Source organism: Schistocerca nitens, chromosome 1 (genome assembly GCF_023898315.1).
Source record: "Schistocerca nitens isolate TAMUIC-IGC-003100 chromosome 1, iqSchNite1.1, whole genome shotgun sequence".
Lineage (NCBI taxonomy): Eukaryota > Metazoa > Arthropoda > Insecta > Orthoptera > Acrididae > Schistocerca > Schistocerca nitens.
The window spans coordinates 994718181-994739331 of NC_064614.1; the positions used below are offsets into that span (position 1 = coordinate 994718181).

Below are 21151 nucleotides of genomic sequence, written 5' to 3' on the forward strand. Positions count from 1 at the left end.
GCTTCATATTAGCGAAATTGCTAAATTTCAGGCAAAATCTTTTATTAGCCAAAACTCCGTAACTGAACATTTGCGGACCTATATTTATATTAACTTTTTTCTTTAGTTTTACTTATAGAATAACATATTAAAATATTTGCCTAATTTCGTGAATGACCCTGCATAGCGAAACGGAAGGAGCTCTCTACAATGCTAAATATCGAATGGCTCAGAATGCGGTTGATGTACCATCTCAGAATATTGTCAGTAGACAATTAATCAATGCCTTTGTATTTTTTTTTGGATCGCGACTACCCATAGGCTGCCTCGAAAGAAGACTTTTCCCAATTATGACAATATCTGTAACTTGGTTAATGTTTGATGATGTATTTTGTTAAAGTGTTGGATAAAGTGAAGTGCAATCAGTTCACAATGATTTTCGAAACAACGTAACTACAGATATTATGGAGAACAGAAAATTATTATGTAAGATGGCAAAGAATAAAGCGTAGGAAGGCTTACACCAATGTGTAGAACAAAAGCAAACTAAAGCTTTTCATTTATAATAATGTTTTCCTGATGGTTTTTGTTTTATTCATTATGTTTAGCAATAAATGTTAATACACTCAAATAATACACTGTCGGAAAGTTTCTATGAGACTGTTTGTATCTTTGGCATAAGAGCCTGTTTTCGACCATCAATAAGCGAGTGGTAAAGTATGACGAGGACATTTGATGTGGCTGTTGTTTTGGTTTTCGTGTGTAAAGACACCGTTAAAACATCTAATTAATATGTATACCTTATCGTGTGAACTGGAGAAAGACAGTGATTAATATTGAGTGAACTGTGAACTGTGCACTCTGCTTTATTCGCGGATAACTGAAAAGGGGAGGCCACGACGCTGGGATCACAAATTTACTTCAAACTTTGTACATCTTTAGCAGGCCATTAAAACAACATCATGTGTAAGTAGTAAGGTGCACCACTCTTGTAATATTGAGAAAATTGCAAGAGAAGTTTTACGCGCCTATTACGTAACTGATGTACCTGTGCGTAAGAGTGCATGGTGGTCAAGTGATAGTGTTCGAGCTTTGAAACATGTGCGTATGAGGCGACGGTTTGACTCCCGCTCACAATTTTTAATCTGTGGTGTCACCGCCAGACACCACACTTGCTAGGTGGTAGCCTTTAAATCGGTCGCGGTCCGTTAGTATACGTCGGACCCGCGTATCGCCACTATCAGTGATTGCAGACTGAGCGCCGCCACACGGCAGGTCTAGTCTAGAGAGATTCTCAAGCACTCGCCTCAGTTGTACAGCCGACTTTGCTAGCGATGGTTCACTGTCTACATACGCTCTCATTTGCAGAGACGACAGTTTAGCATAGCCTTCAGCTACGTCATTTGCTATGACCTAGCAAGGCGCCATAGTCAGTTACTATGTCTTCCGAACAGATAATATTGTGACTCATGTACCGTCGAGAGCGACGTTCATCATTAATGGATTAAAGTTAAGTATCAAACTAATTACGTCCGCTTTCTGAATTCTAATTCCTTGTCATGTTCCAGACCTCACGTCAGTATAGTTGTTCCCTCCTCACGCCAGCCTGCGTGAGCTAAAACGCGTGCATTTCGGCCTCCTCTAGTAACACGGTGTTGGTGGCTCTTCTGCCAACACAATATAATCTATATTTTTTGGTCACTGGTCATGTAATTTAATTTATATCATTTCGAGAGGTAATGTAACTAAAAAACCTCAGTGAAAGTATCTTAAGCGGAATGACTGCTTAAAAATAGCTATAGAAAAGCAGATGCCAGGCTCAGATTTATCAGATCAATTCTAAGGAAATTAATTCATCCACAAAAGAAGTGCATTCCAAAGGACTCATTTAGGTTCTTGACCAATTCTCCTTAGTATGGGTCAGTTAACAGCTGGGATTAAAGAGGAACGGCAGACGCTTCAATATAGGCAACGTGCATCATGGGAAAGTTTACTGCCTAGAGCGTACATGCCAAGCGCGATGCAACATAGTTTCGCCGCCCGGGTTACGTTGTCATAGATACCCTCCGTCACACATCGTAAGGTGGCATGAGGAGTACACGCGAAGCGCCAAAAGTCATGGGATAGCGATATCCACATATGAAGATGACAGTAATAGCGTACACAATGTATAGAAGGGCACTGCATTGACGGAGCTGGCTTTTGTATCCAGGTGATTTATGCGAAAAAGTTTTCGACGTGATTACGGCCGCATCACAAGAATTAACAGACTCTCAACACGGAATGACAGTTGCAGCTTGACGCATGGGATGTTCCACTTCGGAAACCGCTAGACAATTCAATAGTCCGAGATCCATAGTGTCAAGAGCGTGGCGAGAATACGAGATACAGGCACTATCTTTCACCGCACACAATACAGTGGCCGATGGCCTCCACTTAACGAGAGCAGTGGCGTTTGAATAGAAAAGTCAGTGCCAACAACAAGAAACGCTGTGTGAAATAACCCAGAAATCAATGTTGGACGTACGACGACCATGTCCGTTAAGACATGCAGCGAAATCTGGCTTTAATGAGCCATGGCAGGAGACGACCGACGCGACTGCTTTTGCTTCTGGACTCGTGACCATATCGGTTGGGCCTTAGACGACTGGAAAATTGTGGCCGGTTAGATAAGTCCCGACTTCGGCTGGTAAGAGCTGATGGTAGGGTTCGAGAGTGGCGCAGACCCCCATGAAGTTATGGATCCAAGTTGTGAACAAGGTAGTGTGCAACCCGGTGGTTGCTCCATAATGGTGCGGGCTGTGTTTAGATCGAATGAACTGGGTCCTCTGGTCGAACTGAACTCACCATTTACTGGAAATGGTTATTTTCAGCTACTTGAAGACCTTTTGCAGCCATTCATGAACTTCATGTTCCAACAACGATGGAACTGTTACGGACAACAATGCGCGATGTCACTGGGCCACAATTGTTCACAACTGTATTAAACATTCTCGACAATTCCAGCGAATGATACAGCCGACCAGACTGCCCGACATGAATCCCATCGAACATTTCTGGGACGCAATCCAGAGGTCTGTTCGTGCACAAGATCCTGCACTGTCAACACTTTCCCAATTATGGACGGCTATAGAGGATGGCTGAATATTTCTACAGGGAACTTACAACGACTTCTTGAGACCATGCTACGTCGAGTTGCTACACGACGGCAAGCAAAAGGAGGCCCGGAATGCTCTCAGTAAGTGCAAATGGTTCAAATGGCTCTAAGCACTATGGGACTTAACATCTGAGGTCATCAGTCCGCTAGACTTAGAGCTACTTAAACCTAACCAACCTAAGGACACTACAGACATCCACGCCCGGGGCAGGATTCGAACCTGCGACAGTAGCAGCAGCGCGGTTTCGGACTGAAGAGCCCAGAACCGCTCGGCCACAGCGGCCGGCCAGGAAGTGTCCCATGACTTTTTCCGCTCGGTGTAGTTCATGATATAGATGTTAGCGAGTACATACGTTCATTGACTGGATAACCCAGACGCACATGATTGCTCAGGCTCATAGATCTGCGCTTTCTGGGTCCGCTCTCACGGCGGTAACGCGATCAGTGCGAGTGTTATGAAGTGTTACACTCCAAGCCACTGACTCTGCTGTCATTCGGCGGGCTTTTTGCATGCGTGTGAGTAGTTGCGGAACCCAGAAGGCATATTTGCATGTACCAAATGTAATGCGAGATGTTGAATTGCGATTCGTGACTGATTTTCTACTTTTCCCACTATCGCCTCTTCAAGTTCCAGTGCCTCCACTTCTCTTGCGATTCCCAGTCCTTCAGAGAGAGATGCTCCGACAATTCGATTCTTCGTCATTCAGACTCTTTTGACTCTACTAGAAACGCCTGTTCCACCTAACCACCCTTTTTATTTTTATGCATTAGGCCGTACACTTCCGCCAACTCAGCCTGGGTAGTTCCTCTTCGCATGCAGAAAACGAATTACCGCACGAAACTTTGCTCTGTCAATGGCCTGAACCACTTTGCTTCGTTTCTACAATGTTGTGTTACGATACTGTGGCGCGAGTATTTCAGTGTGTACCACGGCTGTAGGCATGAACCCGATAGCAAAAAATTAATCACTTAAGTATTTTTTTGAAGTGATAATTAGAACTTTATAATTACCTCTCGTATTGTGAATAATTATTCTGATTTAATCAGCTTAGTTTCTTTTATCTATATCGTTCATGATTTTATTTCTGGGCGCTTTATATTCATCCTCAATCGGCGGCAAAGCACTGACTTATCCAGATGCATCACCGGCACTGTGGCGTCATTTCTCAATCGGTGTTATCAGTTCTGCGGTAAACAGTCTGCAGTTTGCTTTTGTCGGATTCCTCATGGCGCTTTCAGACATCCTTAGAGGAGAATTGCTACCTAAATTACGTATTATAGTTGCTTTTTTTTGGTATGCCATCACTGGTGCTCTTTTACTCCACCTATCCTTGTGTGAACCACAACCAATTTGTATCAAATGGTCTTTAATACACAGAAATCTTCACTCTTTCATTTCCCAACGTACCCTTTTGTCAGAAATAACGCTCAAAACATGATAGTGCTAGCCGAGTGAGGTGGAACAGTTCATAAGGCACATGGGTGAAACAGTTTCCAAATCCCCATGTGGACACCCAGATTTATGGTTTGCCTTCTCTTCTGGTTGAATGAGACAAACATCTAGACGGTTTCTCTGATATCATGCACATTGAAACTCAACAGCCCATTTTTCATATGATTCCGAAGATAATTTGGATCGCCTGATTAACAGTTGTGTCCTTAGGTAGGACCCATATATTATGTAAGTGTGATTTTCAACAACTTCATGTCAAAGTAGTATCTAAAAGTATTTCCACTCATTGGTAGCGGCGCTTGCAATTTTTACACTATTGTTTAACATAAAAACATCTAATTACTTCGTGATTACTGAAATTCACAATACGAAACTAAATTCCGAATGTAAACGAAGTGTTTATTTAGGCTACTGGATTGTATATTGAAATTCCGTCTACACTAAAAAAAATGTCATATTTGAAGCAGGCAACAAGGTAGGATTATTTGGGATAATGTAGTTTCAGTGCAGTTAACAGAAATGTAATCACCGTTGTTTATTTTAATCATTTCACTTATTTTTACATGGAAACGACATATATACACTGCCATTAAAATTGCTACACCAAGAAGAAATGCAGATGACAAACGGGTATTCATTGGACAAATATGTTATACTAGAACTGACATGTGATTACATTTTCACGCAATTTGGGTGCATACATCCTGAGAAATCAGTACCCAGAACAACCACCTCTGGCCATAATAACGGCTTTCATTCGCCTGGGCACTGAGTCAAACAGAGCTTGGATGGCGTGTACAGGTACACCTGCCCAAGCAGCTTCAACACGGTACCACAGTTCATCAAGAATAGTGACTGGTGTATTGTGACGAGCCAGTTGCTCGGCCACCATTGACCAGACGCTTTCAATTGGTGAGAGATCTGGAGAATGTGCTGGCCAGGGCAGCAGTCGAACATTTTCTGTATCCAGAAAGGCCCGTACAGGACCTGCAACATGCGGTCGTGCATTATCCTGCTGAAATGTAGGGTTTCGCAGGGATCGAATGAAGGGTAGAGCCACGGGTCGTAACACATCTGAAATGTAACGTCCATTGTTCAGAATGCCGTCAATGCGACGAAGAGGTGACCGAGACGTGTAAACAATGGCAATACCATCACGCTAGTATGGCGATGACGAATACACGCTTCCAATGTGCGCTCACCGCGATGTCGCCAAACACGGATGCGACCCTCATGATGATGTAAACATAACCTGGATTCATCCGAAAAAATGACGTTTTGCCATTCGTGCACCCAAGTTCGTCGTTGAGTACACCATCGTAGGCGCTCCTGTCTGTGATGCAGCGTCAAGGGTAACCGCAGTAATGGTGTACGTGCTGATAGTCCATGCTGCTGCAAACGTCTTCGAACTGTTCGTGCAGATGGTTGTTGTATCGCAAACGTCCCCGTCTGTTGACTCAGGGATCGAGACGTGGCTGTACGATCCGTGACAGCCATGCGGATAAGATGCCTGTCATCTCAACTGCTAGTGATACGAGGCCATTGGGATTCAGCATGGCGTTCCGTATTACCCTCCTGAACCCACCGATTCCATATTCTTCTAACAGTCATTGGATCTCGATCAACGCGAGCAGCAATGTCGCGATACGATAAACCGCAATCGTGATAGGCTACAATCCGACCTTTATCAAAGTCGGAAACGTGATGGTACGCATTTCTCCTCCTTACACGAGGCATCACAACAACGTTTCAACTGGCAACGCCGCCCAACTGCTGTTTATGTATGAGAAATCGGTTGGAAACATTCCTCATGTGAGCAGGTTGTAGGTGTCACGACAAGTGCCAACCTTGTGTGAATGCTCTGAAAAGTTAATCATTTGCATATCACAGCATCTTCTTCCTGTCGGTTAAATTTCGCGTCTGTAGCACGTCATCTTCGTGGTGTAGCAATTTTAATGGCCAGTAGTGTATTGTAATTGTAACCACCGAATGATACCATTTTCTGTATTTTTGAACAATTTCTCTGATCGTAATGAACGATACTACTATATGTAACAATGTCAGCGAATGTCCGTAAGTCCTCAAGAAGCGAGGAGTAGTCCAGTACAATGTGACATTTTGAGCTGCACTGTGTGAAGTAACATCGAGTCAAGAAATAAATAACATTCAGAGTTCTGAATCTGCGTACACTTTTGGACATTTCACATTATTGGAGAATAATGGTGTTTTCATGCCCATCATTACTTAAGAAACTTACGGGAATAATCAGCTGCAGCAGAGCATCGAAAAGAAGTAAGCTCACATCAACATTTATTTATTTATATTACTATCTGAGTTACACCCATCAGACTTCAAGAACTTTTATTTTAGCTACGATATTCAAGATTAATATAGGTAATGAGTTTTAGCTTGATTTATTTGATTTTTTGACAATAATTATGACCAGGAAGATTGTTATACCGCAACATCAGACGAGAAGTTGTTCACAGTCAAGAATCGGACCCATCTGCGACTCCACTAGAGTATTTAAGGAAGATAAATTACTACATGAAATCCATGCGACAGGCTGCCCACTTTGGTCACCTGTTAAATCAGTTTCATAAGAAAGAAGCGAAGTTTGAGTCAACACGTTTTCCAGAAATTGAAGCAACGCCTACACTCCATTCCGTGTTTGGCCACGTTCAGCCCCAGTTAGCCCTTAATTCTGGCCACAGATTCATGCCAATACAGCATCGGTGCGTTCTCCCTCACAGAAGTGCAGGTCGGAGCAGGCTACTGCGTTCACCTCAAATACGCTGTCGGAAGCACAAATAAATTATTCACAGATTGAAAAGGAGACACTCACAATCATATGATGATGATGAGGTCCCATACTCCGTGGAGCTTAGGAGACGATGCGGGACACGTGCACCGCCGACTAGGCAAGGTCCTAGCGCAGGCGGTTTTCCATTGCCTTCCTCCGACCGTAATGGGGATGAATGATGATGTTGAAGACAACACAACAACATCCAATCATCTCGAGGCACGGAAAATCCCTGATCCCGCCGGGAATCGAACCCGGAACCCCCTGCGCGGGAAACGAGAACGCTACCGCAAGACCACGAGCTGCTGACTCACAATCATATGAGGCACTACTTTCCATCTCTTTACAGACCATAAGCCGCTCATCTCCCTGTTTTCTACCCAGTGGAAGCCTCTGTATAGAATGACAGTGTTTACGGCATTTGGTCATGTTTCTGGCAAAGAACCCCTTGAAAGGGATATCGCAATTTCAATCGTTGCTAAGGCTCGTTTGAAAGTGTTGATGAAAAATTATGACAAGAAAAATATTAGCTGCTAATAACTCACCATGTGCAACAGAAGGTAGATAGAAAGTGAGTGTCCAGGAGTGCAGAAATCAACCTTCTATGGGTTGTATGTGCTACACTTCACAAACAGCGCGGAGTGGCCGCGTGGTTAGAGGCGCTATGTCACGGATTGTGCGTTCCGTGCCGCCGGAGGTTAGAGTCCTCCCTCGGGCATGGGTGTGTGTGTTGTTCATAGCATAAGTTAGTTGAAGTAGAGTAAGTCTAGCGGCCGATGACCTCGGCAGTTTGGTCCCAGAAGAATTCACACACATTTGAACATTCTTGAACACTTCATAAAATGGACATTGTCGACATTCAAGAAATGTTCAAAGCAAGCTGTTAAGTTGAACCATGAACACCGAATGAAAAATTGCGCCACAGTGATCACTAAGGTTCGCATCAAGATCGGTGACTAACTTCTTGGGAGTTACGAACCGTGCAGGACGTTCAGCTAGATATCCACTCTTAAAGAATGCATATAGAATCATACTGGTGTAACGGGGTGACGAGGACTGATGGAATGTGATGGCATGCAAAAGAATATGAAACAGTCTGTCGGGGAGCTTATCGTGAACCTCGCTATCCTTTAACGCATAGCTACAGACAGTTCTATAATAGACTGATTAGCCAGAACATCATGACCACCGATCTACTATCGATATAAATCCATCCAGGCGAAAGCAGCGTCACCTGGCTTTGAGTGGCCGCTATTCAGACACACGAACTTTTCAAGTGGCATCGGTGAGCATGCTGTCTATGTGTAGAAACGGGAAGGCAAGCGATCTATCTGAGTTTGACTGAGGGGAGGTTGTGATGACCCGGTACGAGCGATTCGGGAACTGCACGACTCGTAGGGTGTTCGAGGAGAGATGCGGCGAAAGTCTTCAACACGTGGCGAAACCAGGATGAAACTACTTCCAGACGTCTTGGGGTTTGGCGGCTACCCCTCATTACAACTGTCGGACGTCGTAGGCTAGGCAGGCTGGTAAAACAGGACAGGTGGCGAACTGTGGCGGAACGAACATGCTGGGCAGAGTACAGATGTGTCTGAATGCACAGTGCACCCAACACTCTTAAAAATAGGCCTCCGCAGCCGACGACCCATGCACGTGCCAATGTTAACTCCACGTCAAGGGCAACTACGGCTGAAATGTGCACGTGTCCATTGACATTGGCGCAATGGCAGAATGTCAATGCCCAGTCATGGAACGCAGATGCTCTGCCTCCCAAGAAAGACGCCTGTTCTGCTCGACGTCTGGGTCACAAGAGAGCGAAGCAACTGTGTTCTGCACTGCATAATCCTCCAGAGTCCACACACGTGACCTGATGAATACCGATACCTTCTTCAGCTGTACGTGGGCAGGAAGAGGGGGAAGAAGGTTGTTGGATTCTGCTTACTACGACAACGTACAGGAGGTTGGGCGGTTAGGACTTTTAATTTGGCATCCAGGGCTGCGGCTAAATGACAGAAAAGGAAATTAGATAAAATGAAGAGAATATATTTCAATGTACGGTATACAAGGGGGCGTGCCTAGGATCGGAAGTTACCAGGTGTAGGCCAGTCGAGGAGGACGAACAACTAAATATGTGGGCAACGGATGGGGAGGCGGCTCATGTTAACTTATGTCAGTGTCCAGTCATGGAACGCAGAGGCTCTGCCTCCCAAGAATGACGCCTGTTCTGCTCGAGGTCTGGGCCACAAGAGAGCGAAGCAACTGTGTTCTGCACTGCATAATCCTCCAGAGTCCACACACGTGACCTGCATCCCACGCTCGCTATTGAGTAGAGCCAAAGGTGTGAATTCTATAGCAGTTTCAGCAGAGGCTTCAAGGCGTCTCTTATCACCAGCTTAAACTGGGCAGAACTGCCTCGGTTCTGAAAGGCAGGCACCCTATGCCCCGTAGGCACAGCTGAAGTTTCTCTGAGAGAAAACTTGTAAAGATCTGACTGGGGCCGTTGAAATATTTTTTTTAAAACCAATTCCCTAAAATATTCCTTGACTGGCTGACACCCTGTACACACCATACCGATGGGAGCGCGCGAGTTCAGCTCCATTATGCTCTGAGCAACGTTCACGTGGGCATCCATGCGTCCAGTAGAGCTCGTGCAAGGCACCATGACGGCCAAGGAGTATCGTACATTGATTGCAGACGACGCACACCCCTTCATGATGATCATGTTTTACGACGGCAGTGGCATTTTTCAAGAAGGTAATGCGCCATGTCAAGGCTAGGAGTGTGATGGAATGGTTCGAGGAATATAGTGGCAAGTTCCAGTTGATGTCATGGCCTCCCAACACGCTCCAGATCTGAGCTCTATCGAACCGGCTATTAAGTAGGTGGTCATAGTGTTCTTGCTGATCAGATAATGTTTTATAGGCACGGAAAAAAAACCCACCCAGAGGCTGAATTTGTCTAGTGGTTCCAGGTGGTATGAATTGCAATGTCACACACTTATCAGGAGTGATATTTTGCTCTAAAGGAGTATTATTTTTATACACAAACCAGGAATCAAGCAAAAGCAAGTTATTAAGATCAGCTAATAGCCAAACCAGTGTTCATACCATAGTTTTAGTTCTCCTACGCTCATTTTTCCACTCTTACTTGCTGTGACGTAAATATTCCCTACTGCTTTTGCAAGATCACGCCCACTAGAAAACCGATCGAGGTGGCGCAGTGGTTAGCACACTGGACTCGCTTTCGGGAGGACTAGGGTTCAAACCCGCGTCTGGCCATCCTGATCTCCAATAACCTCATTGTCGACAGGACGTTAAAAACTAATGTTCATGTCCTCCTCCTCCTCTGACTAGGAGTTTAATTTCGCTGAGTGATACTGCCCCTCGTTATGACGGTGAGAGAGCATATCTCGGAGGTAACTTAATGGGCAACACATTTTTAATTGAGTTAGTGAACCTCTGCATCCACGTGGTGGCAATTTACCGGTACACCGTAACCACATTTTGCTCACCTTCTCATTATATGGAACACCCAAAAAAAACTTTTCAGGAGTTTTTATAGGTGTATTAGTACAGTACGGTACTACACACCATTTGTAATCCATTTGCTGAAAATTAAATCCCAAATCAAGACATCACTGTGAAATCAGTATTATGACAGTAAGGGCAGCGAGCTAGCCTGTGACGTCACAGGCATCACATGACTCGAATGGAGAGTTTTAGGGGCTTTCAAATTATTTGAATTTCATTTCCGTTTTTATAAAAGAATACTGAAATTAAAGAGGAAAAAGGCGTGTTAGGAGCATAAAATGACATAATTTAAGACAATGTCCAGAACTCAGTCAAATACTCTATATGGAACACTGTTTGAAGTTATGCAAACAATAAACTGCTTCCCTTGAAATCTATGTCTCGCGGTATTTGAGGTCACTATTATCATGCACGTCCTGTAAACTGTATCGAGCATCCTTGAAAAGCGCAAAGACCAGTTTTTGTAACAGGAGCCCCTTGTCCTCCCTTGAATATCCGTAGCTTCTCTTATGCACTACACGGTCATATTGCAGCGGAATTATTCGAAATCTGTTCATAATTGTTTTTTCACTATGCTGCAGATGATCTTTCACATACGTAATTATGTTTAGAACCCGCTTCTTGGGCAACGATTTCCATTTAGTACGAGTCACTGGGGACGGGATTTGTGGCATCCTGTCCGACAAGGATGATAAACTACATGGTTCGACACCTGTTTCAATATCACTTTCTCTTGTCAAGCACGTTTCGTCGTCATTGTACTCCTCATGTAAATTGCCCGCACAGTCGAGCGTATACGACACTACGGATTCCGCTGACTTATCTTGCAGAAACGCTAATATTTCATCTGGCACTTCCTCATTCTGCAAAATTTCTTGAATTCCTCTCTGACGAAATGTCAATTTCGGCTACTATTGTTGTAGGTATAGTGCAATGTTTGCTTTGTTTATCGTTGCCATTGCTCTGCTTTGAATAAACACCACTAGCACTGTAGTACTGTTTTAAGTTACTCGTCGACTAGGCAGTTCAGCTACGCTCCCGTAGCCTCATACTGTGCTCACCATTGGATACCTCCATTCCCGCCCCCCTATTTCAATTAGCAGCCAATATTGTGAGTGCATAACAGGCAATATGTGGAGCGTCATTAGCCTTTCGCGACTTTGCACTGAACGGGTTCCTTGTGAGTATTTATTCTTGACATTCACTACCGGCCCACCTCACAGCACGCAAATGCAGAAACATTGTCGTGGTTACTAGTGGGTCCCACTATCACCTCCCACAAGCAGAAGGTAACCTGTTCTGCAGTGGACAAGCACCTTCAAATGGCTCTGAGCACTATGGGACTTAACATCTGAGGTCATCAGTCCCCTAGAACTTAGAACAACTTAAACCTAACTAACCTAAGGACATCACACACATCCATGCCCGAGGCAGGATTCGAACCTGCGACCGTAGCGGTTGCGCGGTTCCAGACTGAAGCGCCTAGAACCGCACGGCCACTCCGGCCAGCTTAACACAAGCTCCTTCAGGATACTCTAAACGAATTTCTGTTGACAGTGGGAAACTGCGGCAGCTACGAGTGAGGATCCACCCCTGCGAAAAGTAATTAAGCGGTGCAGCGGGGATGGCCGAACGTTCTTCCCATGGGGTCAGAATCAGATCTCGGATACTTCGACCTTCACGATAGGCTCAAGCTTGCCAACAGTAGCCTACAGCTAATAAGGAAGATCAGAATTGCCGCACTGTTATGCCACCATCGTAGTGACAATGCCTTCGGCAGAGGCCTATGTTACATGCAGCACACTGGGGAATGTCGGGAATGAAAACACTGACCCAGCGACACATGTATTGGCCAGTAGTTTATTCCGCCATCGAGCACGCGGTGACTGCCTCTTCAGCGTGTGCTCACAACCAGGCAGTCCTCCCCCAAAAATTCTCTCTATTGTCCCTCCTACCAGAGGAGGCATAAGACCAGGTGCTTGTGGAAACAGCTTTCCGATATATCTAATGAAATGATGGGTGGTTGAAAGCTGTATGTTCCAGCGGTTCAAAAGTGAAACACCACCTTAAAGATATTGATTGTTTATTTTTGCCAAATTATTTTTGTATTTTTTGCTTATTATAACAGAGTGTAATTTTGTGACAAATTTTAAAATTATATTAAGAAATGAAACCAGCTTCTTAAAACAACTGATTGCTTACTTTTTGCCTGTTTCTTCTTGTATTCGTTGCTTATATGATGATAAAGGTCAATTTTATGAAAAATTTTTAAATTAGTTTTTTAATGTTATTGGGACTCAAAGGGTTAAAGGGAGGTGGGAAGGATTTGGTATCTTTGCCAGATTCATGCATGTAAGACGAGGTGTTGTTCGCGTTCGAGAGTCGCAGTGATATGCGAATCCATCGTAAAGTGGCGCGAGTGTTGCAGACGTTGGATAGCGTCTCAGAAGTCGTTGTTAACTTTCCTCTACCGGCCGTGCAGACTCCACTGTCTGTCGCATGCTAGAACCAGCCGAACTTTTTTTTACTGGGCCTATGCTCCTTTGTATTTTTTGTTGTTAAATTATTCACGCTGTCACGTTCCGTTAGTTCAGTGTTTGTTCCTGACCATGCTTTTGGACACCACGCTAGCCAGTTGGGCTGTACTCAGTGTACGTTCACGATCGCCACGTGCTGTAGTACTGCGCGCTCGGTCCTAGCATTCGCGGGTATGCTATTATCTCACTACACGAGGTGCAGCGGCTTTGTTAAAAAGAGCACGAGACGGGACAAAATAATAATAATTCGTCGCGTAAGCAAGCTGGATCGCAACCTTATGTACAGATAAATGTTAGACTGAATACTAATGATAATGTTGTTGTTTAATTTATGTGAATTGTGATTTGCTGAATAAACTGTAGATTAATATTCAAATATTATTATGATGTTGACCTTTATGGAGAAAGCAGGAGCTCTCAGCTCATCCGAACTAAAAAGGGTGAATATTAGTGGAGTACATTCCAGGTCGCATATTTCTGGTTGATCTCTTTTGCGATCACTTCTGACTTCTCACTTCTGAGAAGAATGTATGACTGCATAATATTCTATGTTGAATACAATGTCGAAAGAAGTATCTCTGTGTTATCTTGACTATTATCTTAATTCTGATTTATGAAATATAATCAGTTTTCTGCAAGATCAAATACTGAGCACTCACTGTTTCGGATTTATAGTGTGTCAAGCATTGGTATCCTATCTGGTGGTAGACAGGATTCCTTGATTAATAATTAGGCTATTATTTCATTTATCGACATTAGAACCTGCACTTCTGTAACGAGTCCGATTCACAGATTAACGTTAAGGTCATTTACAGCCATTGTAAAGTTAAATAAATGACTTATTACACCAGATAGGATGAATATTGTTTACTACTATATACTTTTTACTCATTTAATGCATAGGATGCTATACAGCGATGGCAATGAACGCCCACAGCATTAATGCTGGCAGGTGGAAAGACAACTGACAGCCATTAGATGCTATTAGTAAAAGTTAAAAGTGAAAATTAACACTGTTCCTTTGATTTTTTTTATAATTTGTACTTAGAATCACAGTTTTTTTAAGGACTTGAGTTTTTGGTTTCCAATCAACTGGGTTAGTTGGTCGGTGGAGTATGTTAACTTCATTGCTAAGAGGAAAACATTTTCTTTGCGATACATTGGGTACATTTTGCTACAAGCAGTGGTTGAATTCTACTTACTGTCGTATTCGGTGTTTTTTTTCCCATCAAGATTTGGATACAAAAGGTGGAACCTTTACTTTCACAGTACAATGATGGAATGCTCTGTTCGGGAAAAATAGTGATCATTAGTTGATTACTAAGTAAACTATGTCTCGAAAAGCCTTGGAGACATATTTCAGGGAAATTTATTAGGTCGGCAATTGTATTGATCGCTACTGGTGAGAACGGTGACTGCTTATTTGATGGAAGTATGTTATTTTGAGTACTGTGGTATTTTAGTGGTAAAATAGATGCTACTGTTAATATTTTACAGGTAGTTCGAGAAGTTTTAGGTATATTTAATACTCAAACACACAAAAAACCTCTTTGTTGCTCGATTTGCGGTTCGAGGTTATGGAATTATAGGAAGCATGGAACTGCTTTATTTACTACTTAAACAACAGGCTGCTTCGAGTATCCACCTCGATTTTGTAACCATTTCACCGGGGTTAACAGAGTAGTGAGACCCAACACCTGAGGTGGATAATTATTGATTCAATGTTTAAGAAATAGGAAAAGAGCGATGATGCCAACTAGTTGGTTTTCTTTTTCGGAAAAACCAAGAATAGTTCAATCCGGAGAAATCTGTGACAAGCAAACTAGCGAGTGTAGGCAATGGGGAAAAATTAAACGGAATATTACGTTCCAGCATAACAAATTATTCCTCTGTTTAGCCCAAAGTAGATTTCCAATACGATTTCCAAAATAAATAAACTGAAAATCCATTCTGCTTTATTCTTTAAAGCCAATAACCCACCACAGTATTTATTTAGCAGAGTGAAGAATATACATTGAATGAATTAATTGGATAATTATATCAGAAATAACTGAATTCTGGTAAAACGGGATATTAATAGCGCAATAGAATGCATGTTGAAAATCACTATGTAAAAGAAAAAAAAATTTTTTTAAAGAGAGAAATTACCTTACATATTAGCAACGAACATTATCGATAAGACACCCGATACAATGCCAGGTATCTCTGATGAAAGAACATGGCTTGTATGTTTCTTAATTGTGACCGGCAAAAGAAGATAATAAGTAGAAAAGGAACTTTCTCTGTAACTTACGATGAACGAAATATCAATTATTTTGACAATACTGAATAGAAGATGTCTGAAGATGGCGAGTGGAGTAATTTTTTTTCTTAGCTCCATGAAATGTATGAAAGATATAATTGCATCCATACGGCAACTTCCGATCGATAAAATCATAGGACTGGACCATGCTTGAATTTACTAATTGTCGGGAAAGACCGATATTTGTCTCGGGTTTCCTTGATTTGTCAATCTGGAAACCCTCGTACCGATTGAGCAGGTTGTCTGCTAATGATATTTACACAGCTAGCTTGACCACTGAATCCCAGTAGGATAAAGCTATGGCCAGTACCCTGACTTTCCTATCCACGGAAGGTTTTCCTTGATTTGTCAAACTGGAACCCTCATACCTACTGAGCAGGTTGTCTGCTAATGGTGTTTACATAATTTGCTTGACCAATGAATCCCAGAAAGGTAAGGCTGTGGCCAGTATCTTGACTTTCCTATCCATGGAATGGCCATTGGAAGTATAATGTTCAGCCATTGCCGATTTATTGGGGTGTAGAAGCCGAGTGTATCGCTAGTGTTCAATGCAGCGTTCTTATACAGTGCATATTGTTTGTCGTATCCTCCACAGATCCCAGATCTTCGTTGTGAGGTAGAAGGTACATACTATATTACCTCTAGTATCGTCTGCTTTCGCTATCACTGATAGTGTGTGCTCTTCACAAGACATAAATTAGTAACGACAGGGCACGGCCACGGTGCATCACAAACGCCTCCGGTTTACTTTCCTATCCTTCTGTAATCCCACCTTCTGCCTACCAAGGCAAGTCATCGGCATAGTGGCGTCATTTTTTAATCGATGTTAATTTAGTGACTCGGTGGGAAACTGTCTCCCATTCGCTTTCGTACGATTCCGTCGTGACATTTTTAGACTTTTCTTCGAGAAATTGCCAATTAAATCATGTGTCCTGCTTCTTTTAGTATTCAATCTCTTGTTGCTCTTTCACTCAACGTATTCGTGTATGTATGTCAACCGATTTGTTGCAATCGGCCATTCATGTAAGATAATCTTGACTTTATCTCCTACCGTAGTATTTTGTAAAAAAATAACGTTCAGCATACGACAGTACTAGCTGAGTGAGGAGCAGCAGCTCACAAGGAACTGGACTAGCGACTGACTGGAACGGACTTCTGACACCCGTGTGACATCCAGATTTGTGTTTTCCTTGGTTTCCGTTAGCTGAATAAGGCAAACGATATGTTTCGCTGAAAAGAATACCACTGCTTTACTTTCGCGTTCTCCTATAATACGAGCTTGTTGCTTCACCTTCAATGCCCCGTCTCCGACTGAAGGTTACATTTTAATCGTAGTTTTCCTCTTTGATAGTACCTGTAAATTATTAGCCCATAATAATGTACTATTTTTAATAAGATTGAAAACAGTGTTATTGTTGTCAAGTACATGTTTTGGATTTAAAAACAATAGTAACAAAGTACACTCACCATAATGAAGCAGACGAATCAAGTATTCTCAGGCTGGGATGAATCTGGAAAAGAGAAAAGACGCATGAAATGTAAAAAGGAATGGGAAACATAACAATGGCAAAGTTACAATTATCGTTCTCAGAAAGGAAAATGGTAGACACATCTAACCGACGTTACTCAACTGTAACGTGATATGATGAAAGGTGGTAGAGATACTGCCATGCATGCGAAACCGAGGTGTTATTAGTGAAAATATTTGAAGGTTGCTTATTTTGTATGAACGCAAGTAACCTGAAAGAGTAGGCTGATTCTGTGTGCACCTCAGTGATTTAGTCTATGTTCATTTATGATGGAGCAAAACTTTCTCGTAATTTAGATTGCTTGGCGTAGCAGCGAACAATTACGAAGGAAATAAAGTACAAAGAGACGTTAATGAAACTCACGATATCTTCATTGCGATTGTCTCTTGTGCATGTGATTTTTACCCAAGGGTTGCTTCGCTCACTTAAAAACTTTTTCTACTTCGTAACTGTCAATGAAGGACAGTCAGAATCTTATGAAGTGTCAGAAAAGGAGATCCATATCACTGAAATTATTCTCAGCATTCGTGGTGGATGGTTCAAATGGCTCTGAGCACTATGGGATTTAACATCTGAGGTCATCAGTGCCCTAGAACTTAGAACTACTTAAACCTAACTAACCTAAGGACATCACACACATCCATGCCCGAGGCAGGATTCGAACCTGCGACCGTAGCAGTCGCGCGGTTCCGGACTGAGGCGCCTAGAGCCTCTCGGCCACCGCGGCCGGCTTCGTTGTGGAAGTCTTCGGGGCTCTGAATTGGGGAAAGGAAGAAAGAAAGTGTTTTAATGGGACATATACTAATAAACCAAAACGATACTAAATGCCGCCTGGTGGGGCTGCGGGTTTGCGCCACGATACGTATACAAACGGAACAGGGACGAGCGTCGTCGAATCGTTCTAGGGACGATATAGGGCGCAAATGAGAAAATCCACTGACATAAGTGACACTGAAGAAGGGGATAATGTTGTAGACCGGTGCCTGTGAACGAGCATCTCAGAAACTGCGAAGCTGCTTTTCTGTCCTGGCGCTGCTGTCATGAGCATCTATGGAAAGCGGTTGAAGGTCAGCGAAATGACGTGTAGTGAACAATGTGTTGGGCTTCCAAGCCTTAAGCCGTCGGCACACGGAACGTGCTGTCGAACGTTAATGTTGAGCGTGCCAAGTTCAACGTGCTGCTGAACGCTCAGGAATGATGCGACTTGTGCACACGGTACGTGGGCCCCGCCGTGGTATACGCGATCGCAGCGCACTCCAGCGGCAGTTGAGGGATGTTTCTAGTTCGTAAACCACACTGTTTACTGAACGGGGGCATGTAAAATTCCCACGTTAGCTGTATTAAAACACACATTTCCTCCATCGTCCACGAAAAGGAAAGCACCACGCCCAACCAGTAAGGACAGAGACATATAATAGTTCCATTACAAACAGTGCGGTACAAATTTGGAATACTTCTCCGCATAAGATAAACATTATTTCATCATTCCCACATTTTAGTAAAACCCCAAGGTCAGTCTTACTTGATCACTGTTCGTACCCAGTAGCAGAATCTTTGCAATTACGAAGCGTAAAAGAGAAAGGAGCAAAATAGTTTTACACAAGTAGCGCAAGGTGTCCTGTAGATCAAGCCAATCGAACAGTCACCCCTCAAAAAAAGGTGAACTTGTATTTACATAACATCAAAAATTATACTGTATACTTATATTAAACTAATAATAAAGTATCAGAAACTAATAAAAACGCGAATGTCAGTAAAAAAAAAATCGGTTGTGTCAGGACGCGAACCACCGCCCCAACAAAAATATCTCATGTGAGACAGTTACACTATTCATTACGCTAATCCAACACGACAGCTTTCAATGCAAGTCACAGTATGTTACTACTTGCTAAAAACCTTAATCGTAGATATGTTACTAACAGAAATTTAATTATAACAAATTGTACCAAGAACAATGCGTTTTGGGTGGATCTTCAGTGTGATGCTGCCTTCAAATAGCCTACTCTCACTATGCGCGAGTTACAATAATTCTTTTGCCACGAATATGATGTTTCTCATTATTTTATTGGAACGAATCACACAGTTAACAACGGGTTTGGCAGTGATTCTCAATTTTCTGGTGCTCGGAACGGTATATATACATATCGGCTTGAAATGAATGCCAATATGGCGCCTCAGAACTCTGTACTGAAGGGAGACGGCTTGCGTGTGACGTAGGTGGCGTTGTGCCATCTCATTGGTCAACGCTCAGACGCACGTTCAGAATATCTGACATGCCAGATATTGCTCTGCACGTTCGGAAAGACTCCCAAACGTGCTATTCCACGCCATGACGTCAGAAACTCGGCCCGCTCAACGCTCAACGTTAGGATCCACGGTCCGTGTGCAGACGGCTTTACCACAGAACGAGACGTTGGAGGATTCCCTACTCTGTAAAGCAAGACAGACGGCTAACGGTGGCAAATATGACGACAGAGTACTGTGATGGTACAAGCACAAGTGCTGCGGAACGCGCAGTTCAGCGAACATTGTTAAACACGAGGCTCTGCAGCACACGAGCCCTTCGAGATACTATGATGATCCAAAGAAATTATCAGTTGCGATTTCAGTGGGCACTGGATCATTGGCACTGGACTGTGGATCAAATATAAACATGTCGCCTGGTCGGATGAATCGCGTTTCTTCTTGCACCAGCTATGTAGTCATTCAGACGATCGGCTGCTCGAAACATGAAACATGCCACCGACACAGGCCGGTGGGAACAGTATTATGCTATGGGGAGCATTTATTTGTACTTCCATGGGACCTGTCGCCATAATCTAAGCTACAATGGTAGCTGTGGGCTACGTGAATACCTCCACCCTTCGTGCTTGATGTGTTCCCTGACACCGACAGCATCTTCCAGTAGGATAATTGGCCACAGAACGAAGCCACTATGGAGCTATAGTAGACTCTGAAACCGACGACTACCAAGGATATGTTGAATCCATGCCACGCAGAATCATTGCTTTTGTGCTTTCATAGATGGAGCAACACACTATCAGGCAGACGATCACAATATTCTGTCTCAGCAGTGTAGAAATACAGGGTGTCCCAAAAAGAATGACACGGTTTTAAATAGCATTATTTATTAGGAAGAAGGGCGTAACACCAACAAATTGCATACTAAATTACTCAGAACAGACAGAAGTTTATAGAAATCCAACATAAATGTTAAATATGTCCTCCATTGGCTGCACGGACGACATCCAGCCGATAGCCGAATTCATACCAAACTGAGCGTAAGAGGTCTTCTGTCACTGAAGCTGCAGCAGCTGATATTCTGGTTTTTAGTTCATCAGTGTCACGAGGTAAGGGAGGAGCGCTTAGCACGAAATCGAATATGGAACGCCCGCTGAACTGCGACCACTGACTGAGTACCACTAAATTCAATAACACAATACGCCTTCTGCTGCGTGGACACCATATTGCGCGAGTCTGGCTGCACGCTCCAGGTCAGCGCTCGTAGCGACATCGAGCGGATTTTTTTTTTCTGAAACTCTAGACGTGCCGATTACATCTAGCGCTGTTTCAATTACCTACTGACATTTGTCTCCATATTATTACAAGTTAAAATTGGGTCATTCTTTTTGGGACACCGTGTATATTGTTGGAAAGTACATTTAAAAAAAGTATTTTTTAAATTGTTTTTCAGTGGAGTTGGTTACATACAGAGCCACAGATGCTCGCCATGAGACGCCCCACCCCATCCCCCCTGGATTCTGGAGTACAGAATTTTTGTTCATTACAGGATGCTCATTCACCACGAACCCTCCCCAAATTCTATAAGTCCCTCCAGATCCTTGAGCGTCATGCACTCCG

General features: G+C 43.2%; 1 protein-coding gene across 4 annotated transcripts in view; it reads right to left on the bottom strand.

Moving 5' to 3' along the window:
- Positions 1-21151, bottom strand: part of LOC126195326 (COMM domain-containing protein 4) — a 537275-nt gene that overhangs the window by 49269 nt on the left and 466855 nt on the right. For all 4 annotated transcript variants that reach the window (XM_049933918.1, XM_049933913.1, XM_049933905.1 and 1 more), the window contains one exon: positions 17229-17272. In XM_049933918.1, coding sequence (XP_049789875.1) covers positions 17229-17231 — 3 coding nt within the window. In that variant the 5' untranslated portion in view covers positions 17232-17272. The remainder of the gene's footprint in view (positions 1-17228; positions 17273-21151) is intronic.